At 41.4% G+C, this 16,683-nt stretch overlaps 1 protein-coding gene across 1 annotated transcript in view; it reads right to left on the bottom strand.

Moving 5' to 3' along the window:
- LOC124552671 (membrane-associated guanylate kinase, WW and PDZ domain-containing protein 1) overlaps positions 1–16,683 on the bottom strand; it is a 231,036-nt gene that overhangs the window by 31,333 nt on the left and 183,020 nt on the right. The window contains exon 5 of the mRNA XM_047126995.1: positions 2,777–2,926. Within this exon, the coding sequence (XP_046982951.1) occupies positions 2,777–2,926 (150 nt within the window). The remainder of the gene's footprint in view (positions 1–2,776; positions 2,927–16,683) is intronic.

Genomic DNA, 16,683 nt, shown 5'->3' with positions numbered 1-16,683 from the left:
GAGTTACCCCAAAATATTATACCATATGACATTATGGAATGAAAGCAGGCAAAGTATGCAAGCTTCTTCATTTTTATGTCGCCTTTATCTGCTAACACTCGAATTGCAAATACAGATTTGCAGTTCTGTGGTAGATCGTTTCGTGGGGTATGGTTCATATGGTTCAAATGGCTCTGAGCACTATGGGACTTAACTTCTGAGGTCATCAGTCCCCTACAACTTAGAACTACTTAAACCTAACTAACCTAAGGACAACACACACATCCATGCCCGAGGCCGGATTCGAACCTGCGACGGTAGCGGTCTCGCGGTTCCAGACTGTAGCGCCTAGAACCGCTCGGCCACTCCGGCCGGATCGTGGGGTATGCGAAACACTCGGACCCGCCATCAGCTTTTACCAACTAAAATCTGAACTTATCTGATCAGGCCACGGTTTTGCAGTGAAGGGTCCAACTGGTATGATCATGAGCCCAGATGAGGCGCAGCAGGCGATAACGTGCTGTTAGCAAACGCACTCACGTCGCTCTTCTGCTGCCACAGCCCGTTGACGCCAAATTTCTCCGCACTGCCCTGACGGATACGTTCTTTGTGCGTCCCACATCGATTTCTGTAGTTTTTCACGCAGTATTGCTTGTCTGAAAGCACTGACAACTCTACGAAAACGACGCTGCTCTCGGTCGTTACGTGAAGACCGTCCGCCGCTGCGTTGTCCGCCATGTGAGGTAACGCATGAGATTTGGTACTGTCGGCAGACCTTAGACACTGTGGACCTCGAAATACTGAATTCCCATCGATTTCCGAAGTGGAATGTCCAAAGTATCTGCCTCCAACTACCATTCTGCGTTCAAAGTGTGTTAATTGCGGCCGTGCAGCCATTTGGGAGTAATAATAGATGAAAATCTAAATTGGACAGAGCACGAAACTGCAGTGTGCAAAAAAGCATCAGCATCCCTTCATGTCCTACAAAAATATAAAAAAACTCTTCGCTTTCGATCTGAAAAAGAAATTAGTACAAACGCTTATACTCCCAATCATTGACTACAGCGATATTATCCTACAAGGCCTCTCTCAGGAAAATTGGCGACGTCTGGAACTGGTCACGAATGCCTGCGTCCGATGTATCTGTGAAGTTCGACTTTTTGATCACATTTCACCAGCATATGCAAAATTGTCCTGGCTGCGTGTAGACAAACGCAGAGATTTCCATACGCTCTGTCTCATCTACTACCTTATAAATGTAGACTGTCCCTCGTATCTCTCTTCGTCCTTAACGCTTATGTCGGAACAACATGACAGAAACACACGTTCCCATCATAATAAAGTCCTCTCTGTTCCACTGCATCGCTCAGTCACCTTCTCCAAGTCCTTTACAGTAGCGGGAACCCGACTCTGGAATAACCTCCCTCGTTATGTTAGAGAACTTAAAGACGTGTCCGGCTTCAAAAAACAGTTAATGATGTATCTACTTAAGCAACAGTAATGCCTTCCTCTGTACATGAATGCACTTCACGTCATTACTTCCCTCTTTCCCCCTCCTTAAATCTCCCTTCCCCAAAACTCTCTATACTAGTAAACATCTACTTTACACACCAAGATATTAATGTACATCTGCACAAATCTTCATTACTATTGCCAATTTTTCTCATGTTTATCATTATTATCTGATTTTTTTACTGTTACTATTATTGCTTTTATCATAATTTGTATGTATAGCACCTGAAGTAAAAATATTGCCAGCACTTACTTTATTAGGTCTTAGTCATTACTCTTTAATCATATTGTCACTAGAGTAATATAATTTTCCTATTTAAACTATTTTCATGATGTAACTCTGATGTGTGAAATGCTGCATGTGTGGAACACTGGTCCGATGTAAAAGAGGGCCTGATGGCCCTAATCTGATCTGGTTAAATAAATAAATAAATAAATAAAATAATCACGTCGGAAACGTTTTCACAGGGATCACCTGAGCGCAACTGACAGCTTCGCCATGCACTGCCCTTTTATTCGTTGTGTGCGCGATACCACCGCCATCTGTGCCTGCCCCATGTCTTTTGTCGCCTCAGTGTGTCAACCCTTTGAGATACAGTAAGACTTATTTGTATTGTATTGTATGTTAACCAGGGACCTAGAAAGGACGGAGAGGCTCCGTCCCCGCTGCAGCCGCAATGGTCTGCAACCCCATGACGACTACCGCAGTTCACTTCACCCCTCCGCCGCCCCACACCGAACCCAGGGTTATCGCGCGGTTCGGCGCCCGTTGGACCCCCCCCTCCCCCCCCCCCCACCCCCCACCACAGGAACGTCTCACACCAGATGAGTGTAACCGCTATGTTTGCGTGGTACAGTAATGGTCGTGTACACGTACGTGGAGAACTTGTTTGCACAGCAATCGCCAACATAGTGTACTGAGGCGGAATAAGGGGAACTAGCCAGCATTCGCCGAGGCAGATGGAAAACCGTCTAGAAACCATCCACAGATTGGCCAGTTCACCGGACCTTGACACAAATCCGCCGGGCGGATTCGTGCCGGGGACTAGACGCTCCTTCCCGCTCGGAAAGCCGTGTGTTAGACCGCACGGCCAACCGGCTGAGCAAGACTTATTTAAACTGCGTCAAATTTTATTCTTGGGGTTCTCAGGCTCGCGCAATGAGTTATGGAAAAAAAAATGGGAATGTTACGGTTTTGGCCCTTTTGGATAAACCACACGATGCTAGATGCAAGTTTCATGCCAGGTAAAAATTACGAGTAACCTGAATGTGTCTGGATACAGACCTCTTCCTTGTGGCCATTGTAGGTGAGACAGTTGTTGCTGTTGTTCCTGCTGGTGAAGCTGATGCTGCTGTTGAGCTGGTTGTTGTGGCCGTTGTAGCGGCGGTAGCGCTGGTTCTCTGCCGTCCTCAGCGTCGAGTTATCCGTCCAGCCCTGCAGGCACAGGCAGTCGGGTATCAGAAGGGTGGTGGGGCGTGTCTGCGAGCAGCCGACCCTTCGCTGCGCTCACCTGACACAGCAGGAAGCGACCCGTGAACCGGGCCACCCACCGTGTGTCGTGTGCACAGGCACGACAAGTCGTCCTCCGTCATACTGATGTCGGTAGTCGGACCAACACTGTCAGAATGTATCCTAACACCCTGCTGAAACCTAGAGCTTTGAGTGGCAGGCTTTGCCGTGCCGTGAACATTTACACATTTGTTTTACCGCACACGAGTTCACGGACATGTGGAGGCTGTGTAAACTCGCTAACTCACCCTGTTGTGGCACGGACTCTGAACTCTGTGACACGGAACTGGACCGTATGCCTGACTACAAACACATATTAAGCCTCGAAAATAAACTTGGCACAAATGGATCTGCACAAAGTGTTATATTGAATGGACCTATATTTTTCCGAGGATGTCGAGTGAATTTTAGTCTTGATGCTGGCACAGGGAATACTGGAAGTGGTTGGTGCACTCTAGCCATCGTCCGATGTGAGAATGCCTCTCTACCTGGATTGGAATCATTCGCCGACCGAGATGTCATCGCTTACAAGACCTGGCATTGTGGAATAGATGCTAAGACCCAATCTAGACCTAGTTGTGTATATATCAATATGCCTTTTACATTGTATACCCACTCATGTCGTAAAGTTAGTAATGATGAAAAAATACATGTATGGATGAAAGGACTTGGTGTACTTGCTGAAAATGTAACTCTAACTGGTGATGTAACGTTGTATTATAATTATTAATAAAGTGATCTGTAGCGTCAGCCACTTTAATAGTGACAACTATTTACTTACAGTCCGTACAAAATAGATACCTATTTCAGAGTTTTACTTACCTTCAGAGTAGTCACCAGCATTGTGCATAACCCGTTGTCAGCGACGTGGAAGTCGTAGGATACTCTTAGCAGTGCCAGTTGTGGTGACGGTTCGAGCGGCGCGGTCTATTGCCCAACGAATTTGTAGCAGTTCTGAAGCGGATGCCGTGAAGTGTTTCCTTTAGTTTAGAAATCGAGTTGAACTCACGAGGGCTTAAGTGAGGGAAGTGCAGTAGGTGGTATAGCACTTAGCAGCCCCATCAGTCAAACAAACCAGTAACAGCTTGCACTGTACATGCTTGAGCATTCTCCTGCAAAATGGTGGTCAGGTCCTGCAGAAAGTGTCATCACTTCTGTCTCTAAGTTGGTCGTAGGTTGCGTTCCAAAAATGAACAGCATAGAGACAGAAGTGGTGACATTTTCTGCAGGACCTGAGCACCATTTTGCAGGACAATGCTCAAGCACGTACAGTGCAAGCTGTTACTGATTTGTTTGACTGATGGGGCTGCCAAGTGCTATACCACCTACTGCACTCCCCTGACTTAAGCCCTCGTAAGTTCAACTCGATTTCTAAACTGAAGGAAACACTTCACGGCATTCGCTTCAGAACTGCTACAAATTCGTCAGGCAATAGACTGCGCCGCTCAGACTGTCAACTGGCACTGCTAAGAGTATCCTACGACTTCCACATCGCTGGCAACGGGTTGTACACAATGCTGGTGACTACTTTGCAGGTAAGTAAAACTTTGAAACACGTATCTATGAGCTGTAAACAAATAGTTGCCAGTATTAAAGTTCCAACCCTCGTATATACAGGGTGATTCAAAAGTAACTGTACACAATTCGTACGTCTAGTGCAATGGTTGCTCAGTCTTTCTTAGACCGTTACCCCTGAGTACAGTCAGATATTAGCTAGTACCCTCACCTTACGCCCCCCCCCCCCTCCTCCACCTGCCCACATTATTCATTATCACCGACTTTAGCACCTAACTAAACTATAGAGAGGAAGACTTCTTGGAATATTTTTATTTTTAAAATGATGAAAGATGAGTGATATTCTCTCTCTTTGTGTGTGTGTTAGAATGAATGATGAAGCAGTTCGTACTGCATCGCAAGCGCTTGCCGCAACTCCTTATCACAAAGGCAGGCCGCCAATTGCGAAATTCAGATTCGATTCATACTGCGCATAATAAAAGCTCATGGCCAGAGGTATAATGTGCCAAGCACCAAGATGCACTTCTCAGCCGTTGTCGAGAAAATCGACAGTTAAAACAAACCGTTGCGGTGAAATACTCTCTACGATTACTAATTTTCTACACCGTCGTGGTGCAGCGGTAGGCGGTCGGGTTCGTAATCCGAAGGGCGCCGGATCGATTCTCGCGCCATGGTACCTTTTGTTTTTTTTAGTATTTGTTTTTTGTAATTCAAATATATATATATATATATATATATATATATATATATATAATATATATAATTCCCGGCAATCAGTTGCAACGATTATGCATATAATAAGTTGTTGAAAGTCGTTTGTCGTGGAAAAACTGGCGACTTCGAACATCATTATGTTTTCCGCTAACAAAGTTGTATTTCACAAATGTTATTAATTGTCTTCATAATGTTAACCACGTATAGTTAACGGAAGACGTAGAAACGATATTCCGAAACGAATACGTATAGCGTAAGTCAAACGTTCGAATTAGAATAGAGACCCCACGAACACAAACTTGCTGTGGTAGGTATGAAATATAAACTCCGTTACTCGCTCGTTACACTTGAAGGACAGAAGTTGAATGGGCCGAAACGAGCCGCCGCATAACAGCGTAGTTGCCTGCTAACTTCGAAAGAAGGTAGATGCGGTCCCTAGCGCAACTTATAACATCGTCGGAAATCAGTGCGGACGGGAGAGCTTTGGTACACCCTGTTAAACAAACGGAGAAATAGAGGTGGTACAATTGGAGAGCGATCCGCCTTCACCAACATGCAAAAGCAATTCATTAATAGTTTATATATATATATTTGAATTACAAAAAACTAATAATAAAAAAAATTGCATGGCGCGAGATTCGATCGGGCGACCTTCGAATTAGGAACCCGAGCGCTTACCGCTGCGCCATGACGCTGCAGAAAATTATTAATCGTAGAGAGTATTTCACCGCAACGGTTTCTTTTAACTGTCGATTTTCTCGACAACGGCTGAGAAGTGCATCTTGGTGCTTTGTCACATTACACCTCTGGCCATGAGCATTTATTATGCGCAGTATGAATCTAATCTGAATTTCACAATTGGCGGCCTCCCCTTGTCAGATAAGAAAGCCAACTATACACAGTGAGGGCAGACACTTGTTGCAAAACATACTTCCCTTGCATTACTGCTCTGCACTACACCATTACCTTTACCTGCACACTCTAACAGCCTTTCAAAACTAACAAGTTAAAATGTGTGCGCTATACTTACTGTTCAGAGATCACTTCATTGCTGCGCTCCTTACTTCTGAACTGGCAGAAACTGGACGAGTTTAGGCTGTTAGTGCTTTGTGTCTGACCACAGCCACTGACAGTAATAGTGCTGTGTCGTCCGAATAAGACACGGCCAGGGCAGAAGCCAGCTGGAGGCAGTGCCGTAGAGAGAGACGCCACCCTGCGAGTTCGACCGGCGCCACGGGAGTGGCCGAGGATGACGATATCGACTTCGCCTCGGCCAGTTTCTGGCCGAGCACAATCCGCCACTGACGGAAAGAAGACTACTCAGAAGAGCTGCTCTCGCCCACTCAGTTGTAGGTCGTCGTCCAGGGCTGACTTACACAGGGATCGTCGTTTAGTGAACTCTTAGAAGTGAACAGACAGTTGTTGTACATTGCGTTTGCTACGTACTGTGAAGTTTGATACTAAAATGTAGACTTTCACGGCCGGAAATATCAAATCATGTCCATTATAATTATCCGGGCTGTTATGCCGTGGTCGGTTGATGAATTCTGTGTCGATTCCCAACGTTTCGTCTCCGACTGCCGGAGACATCTTCAAGGGGGTCCGTAGCTCGATGGAAGGTCCAACACACCCACTGGCGCGCTACTGACTGAGCCAGTGGCTGTGTTGGACCTTCCATCGAGCTACGGACCCCCTTGAAGATGTCTCCGGCAGTCGGAGACGAAACGTTGGGAATCGACACAGAATTCACCAATCGACCACGGCATAACAGCCCGGATAACTATAATGGGCACTGTGAAGTTTACATACAACTATTTGCACTTAGCCATTGATTGCCTTTCTTTCGTTATATTACAAGCAGTGTTGCAGACTTCATTATTCAACAAGTCACAAAGATAAGTAAACCTTTTTAACTCATTTCTGTGACTTTGTTACTAATTTGTTGGAGTGTTGTAGAACCTTCGTTTTCCTATCCTGTCACCTGACCCTGGGGTATAGCAGTGTTATAGTGACAGGGAGAAGTTGTCTTAGCGGTGTACTGCACTAGAAGCCGTTTCATGAACTCACAGACTCGGCCTGCACCAACAACAGTGGCAACTCGGCCTCCACAGCAGTAGCGACGAGGCTTTTACAAAACTGGAGACGAAGGTTTACAAAAAATGGTAATAGTAATAATAATAATAATAATAGTAATAATAATAATAATAATAATAATAATAATAATAATAATAATAATAATAGTAATAATCCCCGTGGTGGCCCGGGAAAAGAATAGGCCTCCGGTATGTTCTGCCAGTCGTAAAAGGTGACGAAAAGAACAAACCACTAATAGGGCTAACCCCCCTTTAGTGTGATTACTTGGTTCAGGACAGAACTAAAGAAGCCTCGGACAAGCGCCGTCATGGTCGGGGACGACGCTTGAACCCTATGCCCGCCCACAATGGTAACGACACTGCTAGCCAACTGGAAAATGATTTAAATCCAAATAGAGGTGTTTTGCAGGATATGCTTCCTGCAACCACCCTAGAAGGAAAACAAAGACAGAGGATGAGATGGTCAGATGAAGTTAATCGACACCTCATGTTCTGTTACTACCAAGCAACAAACCTAGGAACCAACACAACTGGATACAGATCACAAGTATACACAACATTTATTACCAGATACCCGGAATTAAAATTTTTAACAGAACAACGACTAGCTGATCAGATCCGTGTAATAATAAAAAATAACAGGATACCCAAGTCAGAATTAGAAAACATCAAACAACAAGTACAACAAATACTGGAACAAAATAATGTGCAATCAGAAGAAGAAGATAATACAGTAATGGACTCAAACATCCCAGAGCAAACAAACAAAGACCAACACGCGTCAATTAAACAATCAGAGGAAAACGAAATCTTAAGACAGCCACCAGAACAAGCACAAATAGAACACGAAGAGACACACGTGTTAGATATAGAAGAGAAATTTCAGCTGACATATATAGAATACAAAGACACAAATACAGACATCAGACCATTTTTGCATAGACCGCCAAATAACCCACAAGTCGAAACAACAATAAAATCTATCAACACAATCATACACAACAAAATAAATGAAAATACAACTATGGAAGAGTTACAACTACTGGTTTATATAGGAGCACTCACTACACTAAATATACACACTAGGCAGAGATCAGAACAAACCAACACACAGAAGAAACCCACAAAACCAGCATGGCAACACAGGCTACAGATCAGAATAGAAAAACTGAGAAAAGACATCGGACAGCTAACACAATTTATAAGAAATGAAATATCAGACAAAAAACGAAAAAGGTTAGGTAAAATCTCACAACAAGAAGCAATAGAGCAATTAGATGAAAAGAAGCAGAAATTACAAGCATTGGCCAAACGACTTAGAAGATACAAAAAAAGTGAAAATAGAAGGAAACAAAACCAAACATTCAACACAAACCAAAAGAGATTTTACCAAACAATAGATAACACACACATTAAAATAGACAATCCACCAAACATAACAGACATGGAACACTTCTGGAGCAACATATGGTCAAACCCGGTGCAACATAACAGGCATGCACGGTGGATACAAGCAGAAACAGACACATACAAGATGATACCACAAATGCCTGAAGTGATAATTTTGCAACATGAAGTCACCCGAGCAATTAATTCTACACACAATTGGAAAGCCCCTGGAAATGATAAAATAGCAAATTACTGGCTAAAGAAGTTCACCTCAACACATTCACATCTAACTAAATTATTTAACAGTTACATTGCAGACCCATACACATTCCCTGATACACTTGCACACGGAATAACCTATCTGAAACCTAAAGATCAAGCAGACACAGCAAACCCAGCTAAATATCGCCCCATAACATGCCTACCAACAATCTACAAAATATTAACTTCAGTCATTACACAGAAATTAATGACACATACAACACAGAACAAAATTATAAATGAAGAACAAAAAGGCTGTTGCAAAGGAGCACGAGGATGTAAAGAGCAACTGATAATAGATACAGAGGTGACATATCAAGCTAAAACGAAACAAAGATCGCTACACTACGCATACATTGATTACCAAAAAGCCTTTGATAGTGTACCCCACTCATGGTTACTACAGATATTGGAAATATACAAAGTAGATCCTAAATTGACACAGTTTCTAAACATAGTAATGAAAAACTGGAAAACCACACTTAATATTCAAACAAATTCAGATAACATCACATCACAGCCAATACAGATTAAGCGTGGAATATACCAAGGAGACTCATTAAGTCCTTTCTGGTTCTGTCTTGCTCTGAACCCACTATCCAACATGCTAAATAATATAAATTATGGATATAATATTACTGGAACATACCCACACAAAATCACATATTTGCTATACATGGATGATCTAAAACTACTGGCAGCAACCAATCAACAACTCAACCAATTACTAAAGATAACAGAAGTATTCAGCAATGATATAAATATGGCTTTTGGAACAGACAAATGTAAGAAAAATAGCATAGTCAAGGGAAAACACACTAAACAAGAAGATTACATATTGAATAACCACAGTGACTCCATAGAAGCGATGGAAAAAACAGATGCCTATAAATATCTAGGATACAGACAAAAAATAGGAATAGATAATACAAATATTAAAGAAGAACTAAAAGAAAAATATAGACAAAGGCTAACAAAAATACTGAAAACAGAATTGACAGCAAGAAACAAGACAAAAGCTATAAATACTTATGCTATACCTATATTGACCTACTCATTTGGAGTAGTGAAATGGAGTAACACAGACCTAGAAGCACTCAATACACTTACACGTTCACAATGCCACAAATATAGAATACATCACATACATTCAGCAACAGAAAGATTCACATTAAGCAGAAAGGATGGAGGAAGGGGATTCATCGACATAAAAAACCTACATTATGGACAGGTAGACAATTTAAGAAAATTCTTTCTAGAACGAGCAGAAACTAGCAAAATACACAAAGCAATCACTCATATAAATACATCGGCTACACCACTGCAATTTCATAACCACCGTTACAACCCTTTAGATCACGTAACATCAACAGATATGAAGAAAGTAAATTGGAAAAAGAAAACACTACATGGCAAGCACCCGTATCATCTAACACAGCCACACATCGATCAAGACGCATCCAACACATGGCTAAGAAAAGGCAATATATACAGTGAGACGGAAGGATTCATGATTGCAATACAGGATCAAACAATAAACACCAGATATTACAGCAAGCATATTATTAAAGATCCCAATACCACAACAGATAAATGCAGACTTTGCAAACAACAAATAGAAACAGTAGATCACATCACAAGTGGATGTACAATACTAGCAAATACAGAATACCCCAGAAGACATGACAATGTCGCAAAAATAATACATCAACAGCTTGCCTTACAACATAAACTTTTAAAACAACATGTTCCTACATACAAGTATACACCACAAAATGTACTGGAGAATGATGATACAAATTATACTGGAACAGAGCCATTATAACAGATAAAACAACGCCACATAACAAACCTGACATCATACTCACCAATAAAAAGAAGAAATTAACACAACTAATCGAAATATCCATACCCAATACAACAAATATACAAAAGAAAACAGGAGAAAAAAATTGAAAAATACATCCAACTGGCTGAGGAAGTCAAGGACATGTGGCATCAGAATAAAGTTGACATTATAGCAATTATACTATCAACTACAGGAGTCATACCACACAATATCCACCAGTACATAAATACAATACAGCTACATCCAAACTTATATATACAATTACAGAAATCCGTAATTATTGATACATGTTCTATCACCCGAAAGTTCCTAAATGCAATATAACATATACCGTACAGTTAAAAGGAAGTGACGCTTGATCAAGGTCCGCCTCACGTCCCATTTTTAACCAGACTTAACGTCTGAGAAAGTAAAGAAATAATAATAATAATAATAATACGGTGTACAGCACTATAGTAGCTCTTATGTAATTCCTGACGTGTCGTACTGTCAAATAATTCATTTATCTATTTCGAAGTGAGTAATGAGGCTATTTCTGGACTGCAGCAAGGTATTATCTAAACCTCGGAGAAGACATTTTCTTCAGATATTTAGCATTTGTTACGTGTATGCCTCACTTTCATCATCAGCGATGTACAGAACAAAGCACAACGTATGTGTGCAGTGGATGAATTATGTGAGGAACCAGCAATCTCCACTGCTTTGATTCAACTAATTTATATAATCAATATCAGAGTCTTACAGAATTGTGATATTAATGATATTTTGAAAATAATTTAGTTTCGTGGCGGAAACAGAATCGAATCGTTTAGTTTTTTACCCCTCAGAAAATTTCATTTCACCGCTCACGTCGTAATCACTCCCAGGTTGGGAATCCCTGGTCTAATGTATGCATTAAAACAAGAGTCAAACATTAAACAAAATTTTGTCTGAAATTGCTTTTATTTCAGAGTTATGCAACAGGGTAGGGATTACAGGTGCAACACATTAATTCTTCTCAGAAAGCAACATGAAGCGACCCGAAATTCAACTTACCTAGTTACTGTACGTTTACCCCTGCACGTGTTCAAAATTATGTATGTGTAGGTGAGAACAGTGATGGGCTCAACTCCTTACCACTCTCCGAGTGTCGCAGGCTGTGTTCATCTCATTCTCCACACCTGCACAGCCATTTTCAGTTCGCTGCTGTAGTTGTGCTACACTCTGAATTGCAACACCATACACGAGCCCCTGAGATGGCCCAAAAAGTAAAAGTCCAGGGGATTAGGATCCAGAGATCTGGCAGGCCAAGAAACTGGGCCTACACGACCTGTTCACTTACTGGAATAAGCGATTTTGAGATCTCTCTTGACTCCCGACTGAAGTGTGCAGGGGCATAATCGACAAAGCAACATCAGTCGACATGCAGGCATACATGACACACCAAAGGCCTGTACTGGCCCATGATGTAATGCAGAATTTTTGGTAACATTTTAGGAAGCAGTGATCTTGTAATCGATATAAAATCAGTGAAAACAGAGTCCAGGTAGCGATGGTACTTTATTAAAATGACCTGTTTCGGTCTATACTTACACCATCTCCAGGCAGCACCATCAGTTGATGGTGTATGCATCATCAACTTGAGCTTGACCTCAGTCAACTGGCTGTTGTACGCATCGTCAACTTGAGCTTGACCTCAGTCAACTGGCTGTTGTACGCATCGTCAACTTGAGCTTGACCTCAGTCAACTGGCTGTTGTACGCATCGTCAACTTGAGCTTGACCTCAGTCAACTGGCTGTTGTACGCATCGTCAACTTGAGCTTGACCTCAGTCAACTGGCTGTTGTACGCATCGTCAACTTGAGCTTGACCTCAGTCAACTGGCTGTTGTACGCATCGTCAACTTGAGCTTGACCTCAGTCAACTGGCTGTTGTACGCATCGTCAACTTGAGCTTGACCTCAGTCAACTGGCAGTTGTACACATTGTCAACTTGAGCTTGACCTCAGTCAACTGGCAGTTGTACGCATCGTCAACTTGAGCTTGACCTCAGTCAACTGGCTGTTGTACGCATCGTCAACTTGAGCTTGACCTCAGTCAACTGGCTGTTGTACACATTGTCAGCTTCAGCTGATGGTGCTGTCTGGAGACGCCCTAATTATAGGTCGAAACAGGTCATATTAGTAAAGTACCGTCGCGATCTAGACTGTTTTTTCCATGATGTAATGCCTACCACAAATGACATTACACAGCACAAATTGGAAAAAAGCAGCTGTGGGCAAAACTTCATTCAACATTTTACTCTTATTTTGATCCACACATTACTCACATTGCTTCCACGAAGTGTGTACAATTATTTTTGAACCACACCGTATAAGAGGCACTCCAGTGAAACTGAAACAGAAGGAAGAAAAGTATGGAAACTCTTTATTATTTCAAAATTAATCCAAAATTATCCCACAGTGAGAGACAACGATCTATGCCTTCATCGAAAAATGTTTGGTGTTGCCTACTGTAATACACCTTGGCTCTTCGGGACTTTCGTATTTTAACCGAAATGTTCGATTCCCTATAAACTTTGGTCAGACTTCGATTAATTTTCTTACTTAATTTATATATTTCTCATCTGTAGGTATCTCTGATCATATCTGTTTGTCAAAAAACTATTTTTCTGATAATATATTTTCATTATTCATGTCGATCCATTTCATAATATCGATCTTCTAGCATGAAAATTAGTGATCACAATTGTCAACTCAAATGATCTAAAAACATATTTTCAGTAAACAAAATACTGCTATGCTTCAGATTTCATGAAAAGGATATTTCTACCTTCATTATTAATTTTTCTTATTTTGAGATGAATAAAGAATTGATCTTATAAAACAACAGGAAGCTACTATTTTTCAACTAGTCAAAATTTGCAACCTTCTGTTATTGATCTTTAGACCTATAAATCTTTACTGAAATAATTATTTTCAGAATACAATATATAAATTAAACCTGAAAAACAGTTTCAATTAAGACTGTCATGCTAATACCAATTTGGACTATATCCTGTTCAGGAACCTGGGCTCGTCATATATAATGTAATTTTGATGCCATGTGTATCAGAGTAGCATCAGATAGGTTCAGAGTTGGATAAGATAGCGTAAGAGTGGGTTTAGTAGTTGGTACACGTTACTGTCTGTCTGATTATGTTCTTCTTTCTTCTAACACAGCCACGTTGCACGATATATTGTATATTCGGAACGTGTTGTTGCTACATATCCCTCAAGAACAGGCAAATATAGAAGAAAACGGTTAAAAACGACAATGTTCTATCGACTTGCCATTTTAAAAGAAACCTAGACAAACTTCTTTAATAGGTTGTATACGAACAAAGGACCCGACCTAGACACTGTGACCCACTTGGCAAGATAATTACTACTTATCTGCAAACATAACGCATCTACTCTCATTAAATAATATGAAAGTCATTTACACTATGAAATAGTAATTCCAACGCAATAATTGTGTTTCGTTATAGATGAACTTCCTTTGTCCGAAGCAAATCGATGGCTGTGAATGTCTCTCCTTAGAGCTGCAAAAATATGTAAATCGCGTGGGGAGGGATCGGGCCTGGCTAGAGATTGTGTTAGGCTGTCGCAGCGAAACTTCTGTAGTGCAATCTAAGGAACCTCGGCGACACGTGGTCGGGCGTTATGCCGCCACAGAATGATACCGCCCGTCAACAATCCTGCGTGTTTGGATATGATGATGGATCTCAGTTTTTGCGAAGTGTCCACGTCGGCTGTGCATTAACTGTGGCGGCGTGTCTCAGAAAGTCAATCAGCAACCAGCAGTGGGCCCTTGTAGTCAAAGTAAGAGGTTGTCATGTCTTTCCCGGAGCTCGTATGCCTGTCGTTTGGACTAGGGCTGTTGACATGTTTAAAAATATCGGGTTTCCCATATAGATATTTTCAAAAAACGTCATTACGGGCCTAGGATATATCGGAAAAGTTATACATACATAGGTGACAAAAATATCGACGTATCGGCCAAAAATAAATATCGGCTGCACTTTGGAAATATACTGCCGGTTTTAGAGCTGTATATTTAAGTATTGATTTATTATTAGATATTCTGTACGCCAAACAGCTAGCAGCCTATTTATCTCCCTTAGAGAAAGGATTGAAAGGGAAATGATGCGTGTTTACGCTTGGCGATAAACACTTTGCTGGCAATGGTAACTGCATGTAAATGGCACAGTAAAAGGTGACCGATGGTTCCGTCGTTCGGTTTCTTCACATATCGGATTTGTCTGGAACACTTCATGTCAACTTCCCTGGTTTTTTTTTCACTTTTGCCAACGCCAGCCATCCAGCAGTTTTAGTTGGCGAAGTTAATCGTTGCCAGCGCCGTGCGCCGATTACGTCATCACATGCCCTAACACGTCTCCGTCCACCGCAAAGATCAATCTTGTCATCTACATTTCTTGTTCATCATTTTCAGCAGCTATATTTGAACAATGTTGATGTGAAGAAATAGCACACTAGGTGCTTCAAAAATAGTTTTTTTTTTTTTTAACACAAGCGGTGTGCTATTTCTTCACACCTAAACGTGCTTCCCACAGTCAAACAGAAAGACTGGACGTGATTAGAGCTCAAAAAGTAGTGGAAGTAAAATTACGTTCTACCACACTTTCAAAGGAACAACTTCAAATATTTGTCGAAAATTGCGAAAAAAATATAATATAAAATAAAAATATCGACACTCGATATTGCAATTTCGATATCGATACGCTGGCTGTAAAACTGTCGCCGCCGCTATATATCGATACATCTATCGACATTTGTCAAACAGCGCTATGCTGCAGAACTTTCGCTGGGAACTCCTTACACACCCTCCGTACAGTCCCGATCTCTCCCCATATAATTTCCACATTTTTGCAGCCCTGAAGAGAGACATTCGTAATCGTCGATTTGCTTCGGGCGAAGAGGTGCATGCCCGGCTAGAACCACGATTCCATAGGCAGATGCAGTCATTTTCCATGAGGGCACTGACCACCTTGCCTCGCCGTGGGATACATGTATTAACAGTTATGGCTTTTGAAATAATAAGCTGTTTTCTTTTTTTTTTTCTATATGTCTGGTTTTCATTTGACCGCCCATTACATATGTGAGAAACCACATGCGATGTGACATGAATGCTAGCAGCAGAAGACGAAGCGGTCTCTCTCACGTGTGCTTTCAAACAGTGAAGGCACCTGCAGCTACACGCTTCACAGCTGCCTCACGATGTGCCAACAAAGTGATTCCGAAGAGAGAGGAGTTTGAATTCTGGGAACCTGGTGCAGTGAATACACGAGTGTTTCAGTTGAACAATACGAACCTAAGCCACGTTTTGAGATCAAAAGTAAAGATTATCACAAATGTGATACAATATTAAACGAAATATGCTGAACAAGACAATGTAGGCAGCAGGAAACACTTGAAAAACACATGTAATTGACATCTCGGATACAAAATATGCTGTCAACATAAATCGGTTCCACATCAGTGCATTGGAATATCTACCATGTCTCGCAGTCATATGACAACTACAACCCACACTGAAACTCCATGAGTAGCTGCATATTAATATTGTACCCATCCGTTACATGATAAGTTAAAACTGTGTGCAAGTCAAAGACAGGTATTTGGGTTTAAGTCCCATTTTGCCACCAAATTTTGACTGGTCAAATATAATCAACACTGCATTATTTGGCTAAAAGGAAGTGAATTCATTCTTAGTAATATAATATTCTCATGAAATACAAAGTGTATCAGAAATATCTCTGCTAACTACAATATCTCACAATGTGTTTTATTATGCATAAAACATTGATGTATCAGATATTTT

Source organism: Schistocerca americana, chromosome 10 (assembly GCF_021461395.2).
Source record: "Schistocerca americana isolate TAMUIC-IGC-003095 chromosome 10, iqSchAmer2.1, whole genome shotgun sequence".
Taxonomy (NCBI): Eukaryota; Metazoa; Arthropoda; class Insecta; order Orthoptera; family Acrididae; genus Schistocerca; species Schistocerca americana.
This window is presented reverse-complemented; position numbering and strand designations above follow the sequence as displayed.